Below are 18,586 nucleotides of genomic sequence, written 5' to 3'. Positions count from 1 at the left end.
GAAAATTAATGTTAGTTGATAATTTAGCAGGATCTGGAATATGTTGAGAGGTTGGCATATATGAAAAGGTAGAGACAAAATTCTACCCACAGTTTGTGGGAAAATTCAATACTTAAAAATAGTGCTGGGTCTCTGAAAAGCTTAGTTATGGATGTATACTTATGCATCTATATTGATAGTACATCCATATGTCTATATAGATGTATATGCATGTAATTATTTATAAATAAAATGTAATTTTACAAAAAACATTTCACTAGTCCATGACCATAATCAATTATAGGATCAGTAAAAGTGTCATTAAAAGGACAGAAATACAGATAACAAGATTGTTCCACACTACAAAAGTTCTACAACACTTTTAAAGGTACAAAATATAATTAAATACTATCTGATACTTTGATGTTGACCACATTTGTCTTTTTGAGCTTTTGATTTTTTTTTTGTGAATAAACATCCTACATAACAATAAAGCAACACACACCTCTTTATATAATTCTTGATATTTACAGTGTACTCATGTTTGGCCATATAACCTCTCACATGATTCAGTGCTAGCAGGATAATTTGAGCACATATTTCACAATTACATTGAACCAACATTGTTGCATCCATTACCATGTATTCTAATACATTTACTGAGCACAGAGTCCATAAACATTTACAGAACATTCTTGTTCAACAGAAGCCAAAACCAACAAAAAATACTCCGTTTCATTTCATTGAAGCCAATGCTTCACTTTAGCAATAACAGTGCAGCTAGCAGGAACTGTTACTACCTCATAAATTTTGCCTTTAACTACAGCTTGTGCCCCGGAGGGGCACATTCATTTGCTTACTGAATATCTGATCTCATGTAATATAAAATAAACCCACTATAATAACCAATCTCTACATACTTACTGCACACAGGAAAAGCTCATAATAGTGACAAAGCAAAGTTGACAAAAGGATCTTTATAAAAAACTCTGTTTTCCTTTCATAAGTAATCATATGCTAATGCACAAAAAGTAATAGCACAGTATGGTGCATTACAAAATCAATCGTGAATTTAAAGAACATATTTGTACTTTATTACACTGTTAATTGTCTTCTGACACAATTTTACCCTGCCGAGATTTGGGATAAAAAAATTGTTAATTACTTGTACTGTGATTGTTGAAATGATGGAATTATATCTGTAAGAAAATATTTTGATGGTATAATAATTTAATAAATTATACAAACATTTTCACTGAAAGCAATGGTACATTCACAATGACAAATACAATCCCCAAAACATGCAACTGGGTCATGTCAGCACTGCATATCCCACTAATTTTTATAGTAGATATAATATGAAGTTTGTCCAAAACTAAAATTCTAAAGTGTCTCACTTAAAATTTTGATAGAAAGGTTAGAACTGGGTTTGAACTTGGTGTACTTGAAGATCTTCTCATTTATTAATAAAAATTTGCTTTTTTTAGGACTTTATTCCTCATATCTTCTGTTGCCATTAACTTTATTTTCTGAGGCTTCCTGTTTGCTGTTGCTGCAAGAGGCAGGTCAGCATCAGCCCCAATGGCCTTCTGCTGAAAGCAGCCCTTGCCTGTGCACTCAGTCAGTGCTGCAGGACTCCTGCCAACCTACACACACACCAGCCAGGCACAAGCAGCTCAGCCCTGGCACCAAAAGCCGTGGCAAACCTCAGCCGGTGGCCAGTGTCTCAGCTCATTGTGACCAGGCCAGCACAACCCAGACCCAGGAGCCACAGCCACCAGAGGAGTTGACTCCAGCCCCCAGTACTGTAGCAGATATGGTTCTGCTGGACCAAAGGACAGTGCCTGAAGGTAACCACTGTATCTAAGCACCTGATGCTGTATTTGTAAAACTATTTAAAGACAAAAAGTGCAAAGTGTCCTTAGCAGTGTTACAGAAATGTTTACTTAAAAAAAAATTCTTTCAGGGATGCCAGTTCTGTCACTGTTTCTATATAGGTAAACGGACAGTGCACCAGTACATATTTTTCTCTTGTTCTGCGTCATTCCATCATTAATGAAAAATTTTGGGCTCGGGGAAGCACAACAAAGGTGATTGCAAAAAGGCTTTCCTCATGTTGTAGATAGACTGTGTCCATTATGCTTTGCAGTCTATTCTAATTTGTACCGTTGTCACTATTGCATAAGATTTTAAAATTTCCTTCAGAGGTAGTGGGGTCTGGAGAAATTTTGAGATATTTGCTAAGCATCACCATTTTACAGATGAGAGTGACTTGCATGATAGGTTGGGACTGAGATTGGGATTGGCGTCTTCATATACAAAATACATTATCTATTCCCTCCACCATGAGCTCTTCCTATGTCTCCACAAAAGTCCCCCTTAAAGTGGAAATTTTATCACTATTACGACCTCCTGCAATATGTGTGTTCATTTGGAGCATTATGACTGTCCCTAACCATTTAGTATTGGGCATGACAGCATTTATTTCTTTACACAGTCCTTGTTTCATTTCAATAGCAGGTGGAAAAGTCTCAAATCAGAAGTTGTACAAGCTCCATTGCTTGGTACATTGCAAACTAAATAGACAATACACTAGCAAGGAGTTATAGGAAGAAACACTTCTGCTTTACAGGGAAACAGATTGGGTGGCCTGACCTGATGACTGGATGACTGTCCCAGTCTAATTTCTAGTAGCTTATAATTTACTCTACATATTCTCAGGCTGAAAGAAAGAACATAAGACCCCCAAACACAATAACTTTAATGTAGATCTACTGTGTAGTCAAAACCAAACTGTGTTGCTTATAGCAGCCACTGACTTTTTTATCCCAAACACGCTGTTTTCATGCACAATTGAACTTTTCAGCAGATATTTTTCACCACTAGACACATAAAGCAACAGCTCTGAAAAGACAAATTACAGTCAATTTGCTAGGTTACATCAATATCTGTATTTCCCCTTATTCCTTATACAAAAACAATTACGGCAGTTTAGTATTGCCCTGCCAGTATAGTTTCTCTTCCACTTTTTTCTTTTTCCACTGGCAGAAAAGCAGCATCTTAAAAGTCTTCCTGAATGTTTTATTACAGAGAGCGTAACACATGGGGTTGACAGTGCTGTTCACATAGCATAGCCAGTATCCAAGGTGCCACAGTGTCACTGGAATGCATTCAGAGCAAAATGTGGAGATCAAAACCATGATATTATAGGGGGTCCATGTCATGATAAAAGCCAAAAGAATGGCACTTAATGTCTGTGCTGCTTTGCGTTCCTTTATAAGAACCATCCGTTTCCTTTTGGTGATTTGGTTATTTATATTTGGATCCATGCTTTTGATGGAAGGATCCTTTGACAGAGCAGCAGAACAGGGAGTTATTTTTACTTTTTGGCAACCATTGTTGGCTTCCTGGGCACCATCAGCCTTAACCACCAATCGGAATTTATAGGAAACATATTTTTTACTTTTCTCTATGTGATCTTTGGCAGGTGACAAAAAGTATTTCTGGTTCACAAAATCATTTTCTTCAGGTTGGTCTTTGACAACAACATCTGTACTCTCATTAAACTCTTCTGCCTTACTTTTAGATGGACTTCCATAAGTTACTTGGAAAACTGAGTCAGTGGCAAGTTTATCCTCCTCCTCTGATGATGCATAGCTGCTGCAGGTGGTTAACTGCTCAGCCTTAGCCCAGTCGATACAAGTACTCGCTGCCTGGGAGGCTTTCACCGTAGCTGATGTACTTCGACTAGATGAAGACCAAGATGCCTGACACCTCTCTCTTTTGACTAAGTTTTGTTGCTTGCAACTGAAGCAAGACTTCAGGAGAGCTTTCTGAGGTTTTATTGTCTCAAACTCTGCCACAGATTCTGAACCCTGCAGTTCAGCAAGGTCTTTGGTACGTTTCTCTGTCTCTTTATAGATGCGGCAATAGAGAATGGTCATCACAGACACTGGAATGTAAAAAGCAGCAATTGCAGTACCAAAGGTGACAATGGGTTCATCTAGAAACTGTATCTGACACTCTTCAGGTGGTACTGTTCGTTCACCCACAAAATACTGCCAGCACAAGATTACAGGTGCCCACAACACGAAGGAAATTAGCCAAGCCAGACCAATCATGATGCCAGCTCTTTTGGGTGTGCGTTTGGCCCTGTAAGTTAAAGGCCTTGTGATGGAAAAATACCTGTCAAAACTGATGACTAGGAGGTTCATTACTGAGGCATTGCTAGCTACATAGTCCAGTGCTAACCACAGGTCACAGGCAAGGCTTCCAAGAGACCAGTGGCCTATGAGTATATAGGATGTATAAAGGTTCATAGAAAATATCCCAATGATGAGATCTGCACAGGCAAGGCTGAGCAAGTAATAATTGTTGACAGTTTTGAGCTGACTATTAACCTTAAAGGATATCACTACAAGAATATTTCCCACTATGGTTATTAAGCTTACAATTGCCGTTATAATGGCAATAGCAATGACTTCCCAGAGGCTATGCCCTTCTAACTGCTTATGGTTGATGGATGAACTGTTCACAACAGTAGAATTGCTGAATAAATTGACTTCCATTGTTGTTCTTGGTGTATTGTCATCAGGATCTTATTACTGTTTCATATTGCTTTCTGTATTCAAAAACATCCTTTTGGAGACAGCTGTAAAGATCAAAGAAAAAAAAAGAAACAACAGAAAATGAAAGCACCTCATTAAATAGCACAGACTTCTTTTAGAGTTACCACAAAAACATGTGTAAAGCAACATGTCATATTATTTGTGTTCTTCCTTTGCATTTATTCTTTCTACTACTCTGAACATAACTAAAACCCATAAATGTACATCCTAAGACAATGTACTCTGACATTTTATGACATTTCAAAATGCAATCCAGCTATTGTTTCATAAGATAGTGTGGTAGTTTGGGCTTTAGTTTCAGTTTAGGCCTTCAATCACACTAACACTTACATTTTTAATACCTTAGGAGACATTCTACATGTTCTCAAAGTTTTGCAGTGCAATAAGACAGTGGGTCACTGTGTTGTTTCCTACAGTACTATGTAGAAGGCATTTCAAGGTTTCAGAAATTATCTTTGGAAAATTTGGAAAAGTCACCAACAACAGAGAGAGAGTAAGAAAAAACTGAGGATCCATGGGGAATTAGGAACCATGTTGACATGGTGACAGCAAGAAACAATTAGTTGTTAGAAGTGCTTGAGGCGACTGAGTGGGAATCTTTGAGCTAAGGAAGCAGGCGAGGTCAAGAAGAGGTTTTTGGGAAAATAAGTTAGGCATGAAAGACTCGCCTCTGTTGAGAGATCTCAGGACAGAGGAGATTGACTGGGTTAGGCATGGAAGAATAGTCTGGGTAGTCTGGGTGAATGAATGGTAGGGGTTGCGGACAGGAAGGAGTACTAAAGAGAAAGAAGCAGCAGACAACCACAGTGACAAAATAATGTAACAAAAACAATGTAATACTTGCAGGAGCAGCAAAAGGTGAAAATGGGACCACACTATTAATGTGTGCATACCTCTGACAACCATTCCTTCCTACATTCCTCAGTCCTGTTTTCTTGTGCCAGTGAATACATGCCTGTATTAGGCAAAATTTCTTTCATAGATACCCTCTGGATTATGAGTAATTTCATCACATCAGATGATGCTAATCGCTTGCTTGGTGCTTAGTCTTGCAAAACTGTAATTTTGGAATAGTCAAATAGTACTTAGTTTTTAAAGTCAGAAATGAAAGAAAAATTAACAGGTTTTTCTTTTGGGCATATAGCCAGTGTAAAAACTGGTAACACAAACCCCTTTTTTCAAGCAGACAGAGGTTCAGCTACAACTATCACATAAATAACTATTAAAGTCCAGCTCTAAGTTATGAGGATTCTCTCTGCATCAGATCTCTATTATATGGTCTTCCCTATCCATCCATACCACTTCTCTGTGTTTTTATCTCTCACCCTAGCTCTCAGAATGTTGTTTTCTTTGACCTTGGCAAGTGTCTTTTATTAAATACAAGTATCTACAGCCTATCCCTTTCTGACATCTATCTTTTGTACCAAGTAGTTGATCAGCTGAATACAATTTTTATAGCCACTAGTTGAACTATGAGAAAAGCATCTCATTTTCTTTCATTGTCCTTTTTGCTCAGGGGGGTGGTGGAGTCACTATCCCTGGAGGTGTATAAGAGGCATCTGGACCTGGTGCTGGGTGATACGGTTTAGTGGTTTAGGGGTTACAGTACCGGGTTGGGGGTTGGACTTCATGATCTAAGTGTCTCTTCCAACCTTGCTTTCATTGTTTCCTTTACTTTCTTTTAACTACTTGAACTTTACCTAATGATTATCTCTAGTTATGATGAAACTGGATAATGGCAAGTTTCCTGATGTACTGAGACTTCTGCCTATCATACTACTCAAAATGGTTCTCCTCCATCTGTGTATCTGTCATCTCCTTTCTTATGTTTAAATGTTTGTGAATCTGTATTCTGCTTATACACAGCATATATTGAACCTAATTCAACAGGACTCTAGTTCATGGATAGGCCTTGCAGACTAGCAATACTCATAGTATGTGCATGCTGACCATCTGTATGCTTGGCTCTCTCTCTCCAACCTCCAGAGCCAGTCTAGGTAGGCAAGAAAAGCTGAAGAGACACAGCAGTCCTAATGAGCCCTATGCAAAGAAAGACATTTCATCCTGGTTCTGCATTCTGCAAAGACTTCTCCAGGTCAGAGTTGCCCTGATGGCTGGGCATGCTGACTTTACAAACCTTTACACAACCTCGAAGGGTAGAAGTTCATTTAATGTGAAGCAAAGGTGTGCCAAGCTGTGATAGGTAACTGAGCTGTGAGAGACGAGTCTGTATCTCTGCTGCCTCATGTGGCTTATGCTTCTTCCTCTGTGGACAGTCAGCACAGTTCTTTTGCACATTGAAAGTTATGTGTGACTAAATTTTTAAGCATGGCAGAGTGGTAGTGGGTTTAGTGTGACAGTGTCAAGGGGCAGTGATGGCCATTTGCTTTGCAAGGGAAGGTGAGCCACAGGTGGAGCACAATGCCAAGGCAGGTTGGAGCTAAGACCTCACCAAGAAGCAGCAGGATGTGGAGAAACATGTTTGTTCTTGAGAAGGCTGGAGACAGTGATGAAGGTCAGACATAGTTCAGTGATTGCACAGCAAGTCTGTAGGGATGAGGAAGGTCCAAGACTAATCCAGAAACCCCAGCCAGCAGGTCTGAGTCAGGATCTGAGTCAGAATCAAGGAGATAAGAGACCAGGTGTAGATGTAGCTGCTGTGAGGGACAGAGGTAGAGCCTCAGCTTAAAAGAAGTTCCCAAGGAAGAGGAGAGTGAGGCCCTCATTTCTGGCTATCTTCACAACAGGTCTTATTAGTAGTGCAGCTGACCTTGGATTCAGTCAGCTAAACTCTGACATAGCCAATGGTACTCCTAGAAGGGGGCTGTGCTCTGGCCTCAACAGCTGATGTACCTGAAACACTGCCAGCGCTCATGACTTTTATGCAAGTTGCAAGATACCAGCTAGGGCTAGACACAATCTTAAAAAGGCACCAGCTATGATTATCAAGTACATGGATAAAAATCCACTAACTTCAACATTTGCCTAACATCTGGGTTTGAACAGCCACATAGGAGTTTGTTTCAACTATCTGCCCTTTTTTTTGCCAGAAGACAACACTGTTCTCAGAAGAGGGAAGACTAAAAATTCTCTAGATGCTTTGGCCTGTAATGTTTTGTCTTTGCCATAGGTAGCAAGTGGGTCCTACCCTTAGGTCACTTACCTTCCCTAGCATTAGGATTTAGGAAGAAAGACTGCCGAAACTGCCATGTGGATTGCAGACTTCAGAGCAACAGGAGAAGCAGAAATTGTTGACCTGACACAATTCTTGCTTTGAACTCACATGGGTGGAAGAAACACTGGGAAAATGGTATGGAAATTACAATTAATTTCTTAATAAAAAGTGCTCTTGTTATCATCATGCAAAGCCTTCCCTCCCTAATGGGCTGTTTTCCTGTGATGTCTATAAAAGCTGACAGTAGCTAAGCTGCTAGTATGCAAAGATCTCTTTTTGGCATGTTGACCATTCTTGTCACCCCGTCACACTTTATAATCTTTTGGTTCATAGGCCTGTGTTAAGACTTCTTGGCATTACCTATTGTCACCTATTTGTGTATCACTCAAGGCAATAATGCCAGTGAGTGGGACTCCTGTGTGCTATGGTAGCATAATTTATATTAATTGTCTATCTAAGAGATAATAATAATATGGAGATCAAAATTAAATTACAAAATCAAAATGCATATGTACCGTGTCATGACTTTGCTATGTCTCATAATTTTTGATGCATAATGTCCACCCCTGTGAGTTGTAATGGTATTTGCTATTTACCAAATAATAATGATATTTTTTCAATCTATCTATAAGTATTAATTAACCTGAGTTGTTACATTTGTACATATAGTCAGCTTCCAGTTATCTGCAGGCAGATTGTTTGTGTCACAGATTAATTGCACCACAGATGCAGGCACAGCTTGGGTTTGCCAGGTTTTATTAGCTCTATCTCATTCTGGGTCTGCCAGACCTGTGCTGGCTGCAGGGGAATCGCTTCAATGTGTTTGCAACATGCTTGCCAGCGCTGCCTTCTTTTATTTTATTTATTTGCTCATCTGCTAAGTTATCTTACTGATTTGCTGCATACCCAGCCCCAGAACTAAGCAGCCCTAACCACAAGTGGTAGTGCAGTGAAAGTACAGCCCATGATTTCACAGAATGGGAGCTGTGGTCACATTTTGCTGGAAGGGCTGCTGGGTTTAAAAACCCTTCAAAACCAGATCAATGTTTTAATATATGTTGTCAAATGACAGCTTGCATGCTCAAGAGGGATCTGGCAAGCTGGGTTTAGGAAACTAGTGAACTTTTGCAAAGACACATGGGTGGATGCTCAGTTCAAGAAGAGGCCAAACCAGCCTGGCACTATGGCACAAAGCTATTCCTGTGTCTCTGCTCTGTCCTCAGAGAAGAACACTCCCCCAGCAGAGTCATCTCACCAGGGTCATGTAGTGCAGGCTTCTGTGTGACACCGTCAGCCTGAAATCAGTCACTTTTCTCCTCACTTGCTACAGAAACCAAAGGTTCTGTACTTGGGTCACAACAGCCCCATGTTCTGCTACAGACTGGTGGAAGAGTGGCTGGAAAGCTGCCCAGTGGAAAAGGAGCTGGGGGTGCTGGTCAACAGATGCTGAACATGAGCCAGCGTGTGCCCAGGAGGCCAAGAAGGCCAATGCCATCCTGGCTTGTACCAGCAATAGTGCAGACAGAAACAGCAGGACTGGGGCACTGATTGTCCCCCTTGTACTTGGCACTGGTGAGACCACACTTCGAACCCTGCGTTCAGTTCTGGGCCCCTCACTTCAAGAAAGATGCTGGAGCATGTCCAGAGAAGGGCCACAGAACTGGTGATGGGTCTGGGGCACAGGTCTTATGACCAGAGGCTGAGGGAGCTGGGATTGTTTAACCTGTAGAAAAAGCCTCAGGGAAGAATTTATTGCTCTCTGGAAGATGGTTGTGGTGAGGTGGGGCTTGTTCTTTCCAACCTGGTAGCAAGCAACAAGACATGGCCTCAAGTTGCACCAGAGGAGGCTTGGATTAGATATCAGGAAGACTTCACCAAAAGGGTGGTCAGGCATCGGAACAGGCTACCCAGGGAAGCAGTGGAATCATCATTCCTAGAGGTGTTTGACAGATGTGTAGATGTGGTGCTTATGAACATGCTTTAGTGCTGGATATGGCAGCGCTGGGGTAACTGTCGGACACTATGACATTCAAGGTTTTCTCCAACCTAAACAATTCCATGACTCACATGGCTTTAGCTAAGCATGCCGTTTTCTAAACATTAAACAAGTATTTGTTGACGGTTGTTTGGGGTTTTTTTAAATTTTTAATACATGTGCATTTTCCATTCCTTGCTCGTTGAGACCTGCAGAGGGTACAGGGGCAGAGCGTCCCGCGGACCCTGCCCGGGACTGTCCCGGGAGGTGTGGATTGACCCCGGAATGTGCGGGGCTGTCCCGGGAGGGGCGGATTATTCCCGGGAAGGGCGGGTTATCGCCGGCATGTGCGGGGCTGTCCCCGGCGCCGCCGGTAGGAGGCGCTGCTGGGGGCGAGCGCTCTGCCATTTCTCCGCCACGGCGGCGAACGGGCCCTTTCCGGCAGTGGGCGGGGCGGGCGCCGGCGGCCCGGCAGGCGCAGCCCGGCCATGCAGGCGGAGCGGGGCGGCAGCCGGGCCCGCAGGGAAGGAGTGCGGCACGGCCGGCGGCGCCCCAGCAGCGCGGCCGAGGCAGCGGCAGAAGGCAGCGGCGGGGACGGCCACGGTCGCGGTGGAGGCCGGGGAAGAGGCGGCGCCTGCGGACAGCGAGGAGGCGGGGGCCGGGGCAGGCGAGAGCCCCGAGGGCGCGGGGCAGCGCCGCCGCCTTGCGCGCCCCAGCACCGGCGGGTAGGCGGGAGCAGAACCCGCCCTGCGCGGGGCGCGGCCGGGCGGAGCTGAGCGCGGCGGGGCCCGGGGTGGCCCTGGGGGTGGGGGCGTAACCCAACCCTCCTCTTCCCTCCCTTTCCCGAGGTGGAGCCTGGGCTGGCAGCTCTCTCCCGGGCCAGCCCCTCCCGAGGTGGAGCTGGGCTGGCAGCTCTCTCCCGGGGCTCTCCCGCCGCTCTCCCGGCAGTGTGGCGGGGTGCGGCAGGGCCGTAGGGTGCACCGGGACTGCCGGCGGTACCTCCCGGGCCAGCCCCGCACTGCCCTGCCCCGGGACAGCTCAGCACCTGTGTGCCTTGGTGCAGCTACTTAGGGGTGTTCTGGCCGAAATACGTTTATAATATGGCGTTGAAGAGATAAAAACCTTGTTTGAAAAATGTATCCGAAAAAATGCATCTCTTTGTAGAAACAGACATGAAGAATTGCTGAATCTTTTTGGCACGACTGATTTAATGGTTGGGCTCGGATGATCTTAGAGATCTTTGCCAACCTTAGCGACTCTATAGTCAGAAGTTGACATGACCATGTCTCTTGTCCAGTCTGCGGTTCTGACAGTGAAGACATGGTAACATAGCTCGTCTCATGTAATAGGTATCTGTGATTCACTGGAACATATATTTGTCATTAGTACCAGTTGGCGATTGTGCTTCGACCAGTTATAAAATATTTTAGCAAATTACAAGTAGCACAGATATGCCAGAGTGTGCTACAACTACATCTGCAGTTTCCTGTGAAGATGGTGAAATGTTTCTATAAGCTATAAGGTCAACACTGAGTCTTTAAAAAGAGTTTCCATAAAAAATGCTTTGACAGTACTACATCCAGATTGTCTTGCTTCCGTTAGCATTGTTGCAACATAGAAATTATGGCTGTAGAAATTGGGATTGGCAGAGAGATTACAATGATGACCCAATACTAATTGGTGGTTGGCAGCACTGGGAGTACTAATGTAGATGGACCAGCTGCTACCCCATTTCGAGCATCATGTTGATTAGATTCACTTTGACTTTTATGATGCCATGGCTTCAATGGAACCCAACCAGTAGTTCATCTGTGTTAGAACTCCCACAGTTGCTGGTGCATTTAAAAAATGTGAATACTAATTTTGTCATTGTATTTAGACACATTTTATCACTCATGTTTTGGGAGCTGAAAGTTGCATCTGGGTTGGTACAGTTACTAGAGCGATGGCCAGTGATTTCACATGTAAGCATTATAAATTGCTGAGTTCACACTAATGTGTGCACACAGGTTTGGATGTGAAACAATAGCTTTCCCTCATAAGCCACAGAGGCATACGGGGGAAATCAGCACTTGTATGTATTATCTGAGGAAACTTCTACCCTGGACTTATTTTTCCAAGTCATTCAGCTCTTTCTTACAAAGTTGATATACATTACTCTCTGTGTTCTCTCTGGTACTGTTGACTCAACAGGACCCACTTCATAAGTGAAAAGATGCACTCAGAAAGGAAACCATGTTGTATATGTGTGGTTTTGCCTGGATTGTTGTTTGAAGTACTTCAGGAAGCAATTACAATTTTTTTCTACTGGCACAGCTTACAATACGTTCTGCCTGATCACTGTGTTATTGACTTGGATGTACTCTTCATCTTAGTCTAGCACAGTGACTTTATTTATTTTTGCCCAAGGCTCATATGGGTTGGGTCTTCAAAAGTGAAGCAATAGCTAAGATTTTCCCAGAACTACTAAAGACTGTTCAAGTGTAATGCTCTTCCTTCACTGGAGGGTTTTGATGTTAAGCACTGTACAGTCTTTTAGCACACCTGCCAGAAATCTTGTACTTAGCAGCTGGAATGAGACTGGCTCGCAGCAATCCAGCCACGGCATCAGCAGCTGTGCCAGCCTGCAGCTGTCGATGCTTAATGAGCTAAGCTAAGTTCACCACTCTGGAGCAGGGAGGATCTCCTTCTTTCACCTGTGTGGCCAGCTCTTATCTGACAGGGAGTTACCACCCTTTATTCCTAGTTCCTTGGTGTTTCCACCAGCAAAGTGAGTGGTATTACGCGAGTGCCCTACCTCAATGAGAGGGTGCTTGGCCCAGAGTAAGTGGTTTGTGTGAGAGAAGACCCTGCTGTCTTTCAGTAACAGGGGGCAAATCATCTCAAGTAGTGATGTGTGAATGGTAAACCTGGAAAGCTGGGTAATAACAAGGAGAGTGATGATCTTGCCACGTTCACTTTACTTTCTGTGTGCTGAGAATCTGACATATTTGAAAAAAAATTTTTTTTAACAGTGAAGTAGAAATTTGCATTAAATTCCATAACATTTTGGCAGCTCTGTTTTTTAATCAATTGCATTCATTTAAAACCACTGTTAATTATAAATTTTGTTGTTTGGATGTTTTAATTTAGTGGTTCCTAAGGCTGTGTTTGAAGCTACAGGAGGATATTATTTCTGACCTGTACAATAGGGAGAAGAATGTGTTGTGGTGGCACATTTGGTTCTCAGTTTTATGTGTACATGTGAAGACTGGATACCACATTACGTGCTTTACATACTGCAGGGGTCCTGTAATTCTTTGGTTTTAGTCACGGTTGATGAGCTGTGTTACTTGCAAAGCCTGTGAAGACCCAGTACCTGATGAGTCAGTTCTCCTCACCTTGGCTGTGTGCTAATGTAGAAGGAGGTCAGGGTGTTGTTTGTTTATAAATAGTTGATTTGGTACCCTGCATGGCAGATACAGCTGTGACTCAGGGTCTTAGAGATAAAAGTTTTCATGATTTCTGTGAGCTCTTAAGGAGGTAGCTCTCCAAGTAACTCCCCAGCTCAACACTTGATACAAAATGCTGCCTCTCTCAAACACTGAATTGGTTTAGAAAACATGAGGAAGAGTGTTCTTATTCCTGGTCAAGAGGGAAAAGAATCTTCCACTTGTTATTTCTTTTTGTAACTAGTGTGCATGTTGATTTAACTGGCTTGTTTACTGAAGATTTTATGTCCTCCCTTCAAAAATGAATCTGTCTAATTATGACCAGCTGGTTTACCAAATGGCAGATCTTTGTAGATCTGTCATCTTGAATAATTTTCTGTTGTTTCTGTCAGCTTTAGCTCATCTATGCGATGTAAAATGAATAAAATGCAGTTGCAATTACTCATTTTTAGTAAAATGTGGAATTATAGTACTGAAAGGAAAAGGTCCAATTGACATTGGCCCAATATAATTCCCACATTTTTAGTCTAACTCCTCTAACTTGCTTAGAATTTTATGTACTATCAGAATACTAAAATTGGTATGAGATACAACATATTAAAACAAACAACTTTCTGAAACTTGACATGATACTGGGTTTTATTTTGATGGTCCTTGACCACGTCCTTTTGTGGGCAGTTTAAGGAATTTTTCTTTGTCCTTTATGTTTATTGCACTTACAATTTATGATGTATTCTTTTAACTTTCTATTCAGTGTTTCACTGAGTGTGCATGTGATGATGCTACTGCTTCAGTGTGGTTGGAATTGGCAGGTCTGTTTCAGTGTTGCTTTTCTGGTGTTGGACATTGGTTGCAGTATATTATATTTTACTGTTAAAGAATGGAGGTTAACAGATGGATTTTAGGTATTGGTAGTTTCAAGATGCCATCACATTTATTTAGTGTTTATTATATCTTCGTTCTTGTAGTCCACGGACATATAGAACTGATCTAAGAGAACATCTAGTGATGTCAGCATTAAATTTATCCTAATTATTATAAGCTAAATCTTTACATTCTAAGCAACTGCAAAAAGCAATTCACAGGCACAGTAACAAAAGCTTGCATTTTTCAAATGTGAATGTTTGATTTCGTTTGGAACACTGCAACAGAACTTGTGCAGATAGAAGAAGAATAGATTTCTGGTTCGTGAAACCAATTAATCTTTTGATATTTTAAGTTAGTGTTCTCAAAAGCAACTCGAAAAAACTTACTTAAATGAATGTAAATCAATTTGTACTGTACTTAATTATGAATGAGGTGTGAAGAGCTTTCCTTCTCAGGCGTTTCCCTGCTGTGAAGGTTCAGTGTCAAACTGGTGTTTGTTAAACAGGGTTCTACAAGGCTTCCTTCTGTATCTGCTCATGTTCAGTGTTTCTATTAATAATTCTGATGAAAGATTAAAATACACAGTGTTAAAATTTGCAGACAGTGCTGAACTGGCAGGAGGGTGGAGCACAGAACACAGTCTCAACAAATGGGAGAAACAGCCTGCAGTAAGGTGTAATTCAAGGTCAAATATAATAGGACTACATTTACATAGTAAAAATCTGTAGAGGTGTGTGACTGATTAAGCTGCAATTTTATAGATGGGAAATGTCAGCTTAATGGATGAGAGCGTGTCAATTAAGAATGCAATCATGCTGAAGAACTGGTTCTCTCTTTGCAAGATTTGGGCCAGCTGGGGAAAGTTCAGAGGGAAGGAAGAAAGAAAGATACCAAGTCTAGAAGATATGACCTAAGAAGACAGGCTGAAGGACCTGCTTTTTGTGGGGCTTTTTTGATGGGTTTTTCCTTCCTTTTTAATTTTTTTTTCTCTGTCTAGCAAAAAGGACACTGAACAGATCTGGATAGCAATGTTTCTTTAAGGAGAATGGTTGCTGCAAGCAGGTCCATTTTAGGCAGGACAAGAAGAAAAACATTGTTAAGAAGGAGGAGGTTTAATTCAGGCCTTGAGAGTAAAAATTGTGACTGAAAGGGTAGACAGCTTGTGCAATGTATTGCGTGGGAAGTACATGGAGATCAGTACAGAAAAATATGTATGGTGAAGGTTACTGAGCCTACTCAGTAGAGCTGATGTGTAACCACTTGTCATAGCCCTGTTTATTTTTCTTTTATTTTTTCAAGGCTGTCTGTGCAATGGAAAAAGAGAAATGGTTTTTATACAGCCAGAGTTAATTTAATCTTTTCAGTTTCTAGACAATAGAGGAACCTGTTTTTCACAGTGCTGGGGACTGCAATGTTTTTTAATAATCCCTAATTGTTTAGTGTAGAATTGTTTAGTGATATTTATTGTTATTCCTTCATTGTATTTTGCCAACTTTCCTCCTGATTTAACTTGAGACACTTGTACGGAAAGCATCCCATTAAAGAGGTGAACAGCGTTATTGCTGCGTAGCAACTTCCTGTCTGACTCTTTTTCAGTTACTTCCTTGGAAAGAGCTTGAGGTTTTTTATATTTTGGATGGCTGTGCATTTCTGTCCTCACCTACTTAAGTGCTTTTGTTCCTCATTTCCCCCTCAAGTCTTTGGGATTGAATTTGGTAACTTTCAAACAGGTTGTCCTAAGTATTTTCTAGCTTAAAGAAGTAACTTTACCAACTGCATATTTTGTTAATTATATGAAAACAAAACTTTTAATCCTTATGTTATTTAGATTTAGTTACCCAATAAAATAGAGTGGTTATTATTCAGATGAAACATGAAATGGCAGTATTTTGATTATTGGAGGAGAACTTCCCATCATATTTAACTAAAGATTTTAGAACTTAGGGAAGAACTAAAACTACGCATTTAAGAATCCATCCACCCACCCATCCGTGTGTCCATCCAGGGCGATGAACTAATGCCGTAAGGGCCCAACCCGCAGGTGGTGCCGGCGGCCCTCCCACTGGCGGGTCCCGCGCTGCCCAGCTGCGCCTCCTGGAGCAGGGAAAGGGCCGGAATCTCACAAAGCAGTAACCATGTGTGCTCGTCATGGGCTGCGAATGCTTTTCTCAGAGTGTTTGCTGAACGTACAGCGCAACGTGTGAAGGTGTGAATTATTAGGACTGTCTCCTGGGTATTTCTTCCAGACACAGCTCTAAAGTAAAGTTATTTGTAGGAAAGGAACTCTTTGTAATTCTGAGCTAAAAATCTTGTGCTACTGGGATGAATGTTTGGTCCCAGAGAATATAACACAGGGGTTTGTTTGGCTATAAAAAAGTGTAGGTAGTCGGTATTTCTACTGAGGAATAAACAAATTTGTAGAAGTGATGAAATATGATGAAAAATATTGCCATGCAGTGCTGTTGCAGTTTTCCTCACAAAAGCAACTGGGTAGTGTCAGGACCCCCGTTGTGAGTTTCCAGCCAGTCTAATGGCCTCTGTAGCTGTCAGGTTTCCCTATATTTTAAAGAAACAAAAAATTGCTGATTATTGACTCAGTGGTAATTTTGAGCCTTATAAAAAGTATGGAGGAATATTTTTTTTACAGTTTCATAATCCAAGGATTTCAAGCCTGTGTGATTCAGTGTTCTGTGCTAAGGCATAGAGGAGGGTCAGTTTCTCACTGTTCTCTTTCATGTATGCAATTCCTCTGTACTTTTATGTGATGTAGGCGGCTTGGTGTGGTTTTTGGGTTTGTTTGTTTTATTTTTGTAAACAGGACTTTAACTCATCTGCAGGTTGACTTAGTAATACACTCTGCTGGTAAAACCCATAAATCTGCTGCAGTGTAAAAGAACCTTACCTCAGGGACCTGTTTCTATTCCTGCTTCTCTTTTCCCTGAGGATAATTCTACAGTTACAGACCGTACACTCTCTCTCTTTAACCCTGGAACAGCGAGGGTCTTTGTCTTGTGGAGAACAGAGCTCTTCCTAGGCAACTGACATGTTGTGAGGCCTTGAGCTTTTTCTGATTGCCTGCCAAACTAAAGTTCTTAGTGTTTTCCTTGGTTGGTTGATTTGTTTGTTTGTGGTTTTTGTGGTTGACTGGTTGCGGTTTGGGTTTGTATTTTGCTTTTTTTCCCTCCAGTATTCTGTTTCAGGCTGTATTAAGCACATTATGCTGCATTGTTAAGTTCACTGGCTTATTATGTTCCTGTTAATTTGTAACAGATCCCATCCTCAAATGATCCCATCCTCTGTATTTCTTTTTCTTCCACTTCAACCTCATTGTTAGCAAGGACGTTAAAAGATTGTTGTCTCAGAGTAAAATGTTTTTATAGAGGTAAAATTAAAAAAATGAATTGTGCTACTGAGAAAAATTAGTTCCTTCAGTGTTTTTGGTGTGGTTCTGTGTCTTAATTTGAGTTATTGACAAGGATGAGTGTTTTGGTGCAAAATTGCCTTGTGAGTTACACTTGAGTGTAATATTAGTGGACTCAAACTGATTTCACTCTGATGGAGTCACAGTCAAAGCGAAACTGTCCACCAGTTGTCCAGAGGGCTGAGTGCTCTCTGTAGCTCAACACCCACTGCAAAATGGATACAAAGTTCCCCTGCAGTTGTTAGTCTGTATGCACCTAAGGCTGGCAACCAGTGCAAACTGTAGCACATAAAGATGTGATGGGCACATAAACCCTGGGATTGTGCTGCATTCCAACAGGTACAGCCCAGTCTTCCTTTGCCTGGGTGGTATCTTGGATGGGTTGGCACTTCAGAAAGTTCTAGATGACTCTTAGAGCTTCCTTGCAGTAAGTGTTAACTTCAGGGTCAGAACATTATTGTGTGGTAGCTCTTACTTTTTAGAATTACGCTGTAGACCAATAGCAAAATAAAATTACATTTAAAGATCTTGGGTTTTTTAAGTATGGCAGTAGTGTGCTAAGGACCTTGGACAATGATTCTTCACTATGTTGTCTCATCCTGCATTTTGGTTTTAGGGAAGTGCATTCTTTAAGGCTATTTAGAAAAATATTTTTCAGAGGATTTCCCTCTCCATCGTCTTCCAGAAAAAGTTGGAGGTCAATGAGGAGCAGGTGTCTGAGGTTTGAGTGGTGATCTCTAAAAGGCCTGCAGTAGTTTGCATTCAAATTTGATAGACAAATACTAACAGGGTTCTTTGAGTGAATTCAGACAGATGTTTGGAAATATGTGTGATAGTATAGTACTCTGATGTAGTTGTAGAACAATTTCGTGAAGATGGTTTAAATATGAAACAACATCCTCTCAGGAGGCTGATAGTCACAGAATAAACGTGGAGATGCAATACATAGAGGTGGAGTTTTTCATGAGCACTGGATAAATTTTGTTCTGTTCATACAGAATTATTTAAGCCTTGTTTAATGAAAGGTCTTTCACTAATGTTATGTCTAGACATGAGTCATGTTTTTTCTTCAACTGTAAATGGATTTGAGCATAAGAACTTGTCAGAATC

The 18,586-nt window shown here is 41.5% G+C and overlaps 2 protein-coding genes across 4 annotated transcripts in view; one reads left to right on the top strand and one right to left on the bottom strand.

The window, feature by feature from the left end:
* Positions 1 to 485: 485 nt before the first annotated feature.
* CHRM5 (cholinergic receptor muscarinic 5) overlaps positions 486 to 18,586 on the bottom strand; it is a 50,460-nt gene continuing 32,359 nt past the window's right edge. For 2 of the 3 annotated variants that reach the window (XM_071558063.1, XM_071558064.1), the window contains one exon: positions 486 to 4,630. In XM_071558063.1, the coding sequence (XP_071414164.1) occupies positions 2,961 to 4,547 (1,587 nt within the window). In that variant the 5' untranslated portion in view covers positions 4,548 to 4,630 and the 3' untranslated portion in view covers positions 486 to 2,960. Of the gene's footprint in view, positions 4,631 to 7,770; positions 7,907 to 18,586 lie in introns of all 3 variants that reach the window. The other variant, XM_071558065.1, reaches the window with a different exon arrangement.
* Positions 10,138 to 18,586, top strand: part of AVEN (apoptosis and caspase activation inhibitor) — a 97,998-nt gene continuing 89,549 nt past the window's right edge. Inside the window, exon 1 of the mRNA XM_071558066.1 lies at positions 10,138 to 10,482. Within this exon, the coding sequence (XP_071414167.1) occupies positions 10,246 to 10,482 (237 nt within the window). The 5' untranslated portion in view covers positions 10,138 to 10,245. The remainder of the gene's footprint in view (positions 10,483 to 18,586) is intronic.

This window comes from Pithys albifrons, chromosome 6, assembly GCF_047495875.1.
Source record: "Pithys albifrons albifrons isolate INPA30051 chromosome 6, PitAlb_v1, whole genome shotgun sequence".
NCBI lineage: Eukaryota > Metazoa > Chordata > Aves > Passeriformes > Thamnophilidae > Pithys > Pithys albifrons.
This window is presented reverse-complemented; position numbering and strand designations above follow the sequence as displayed.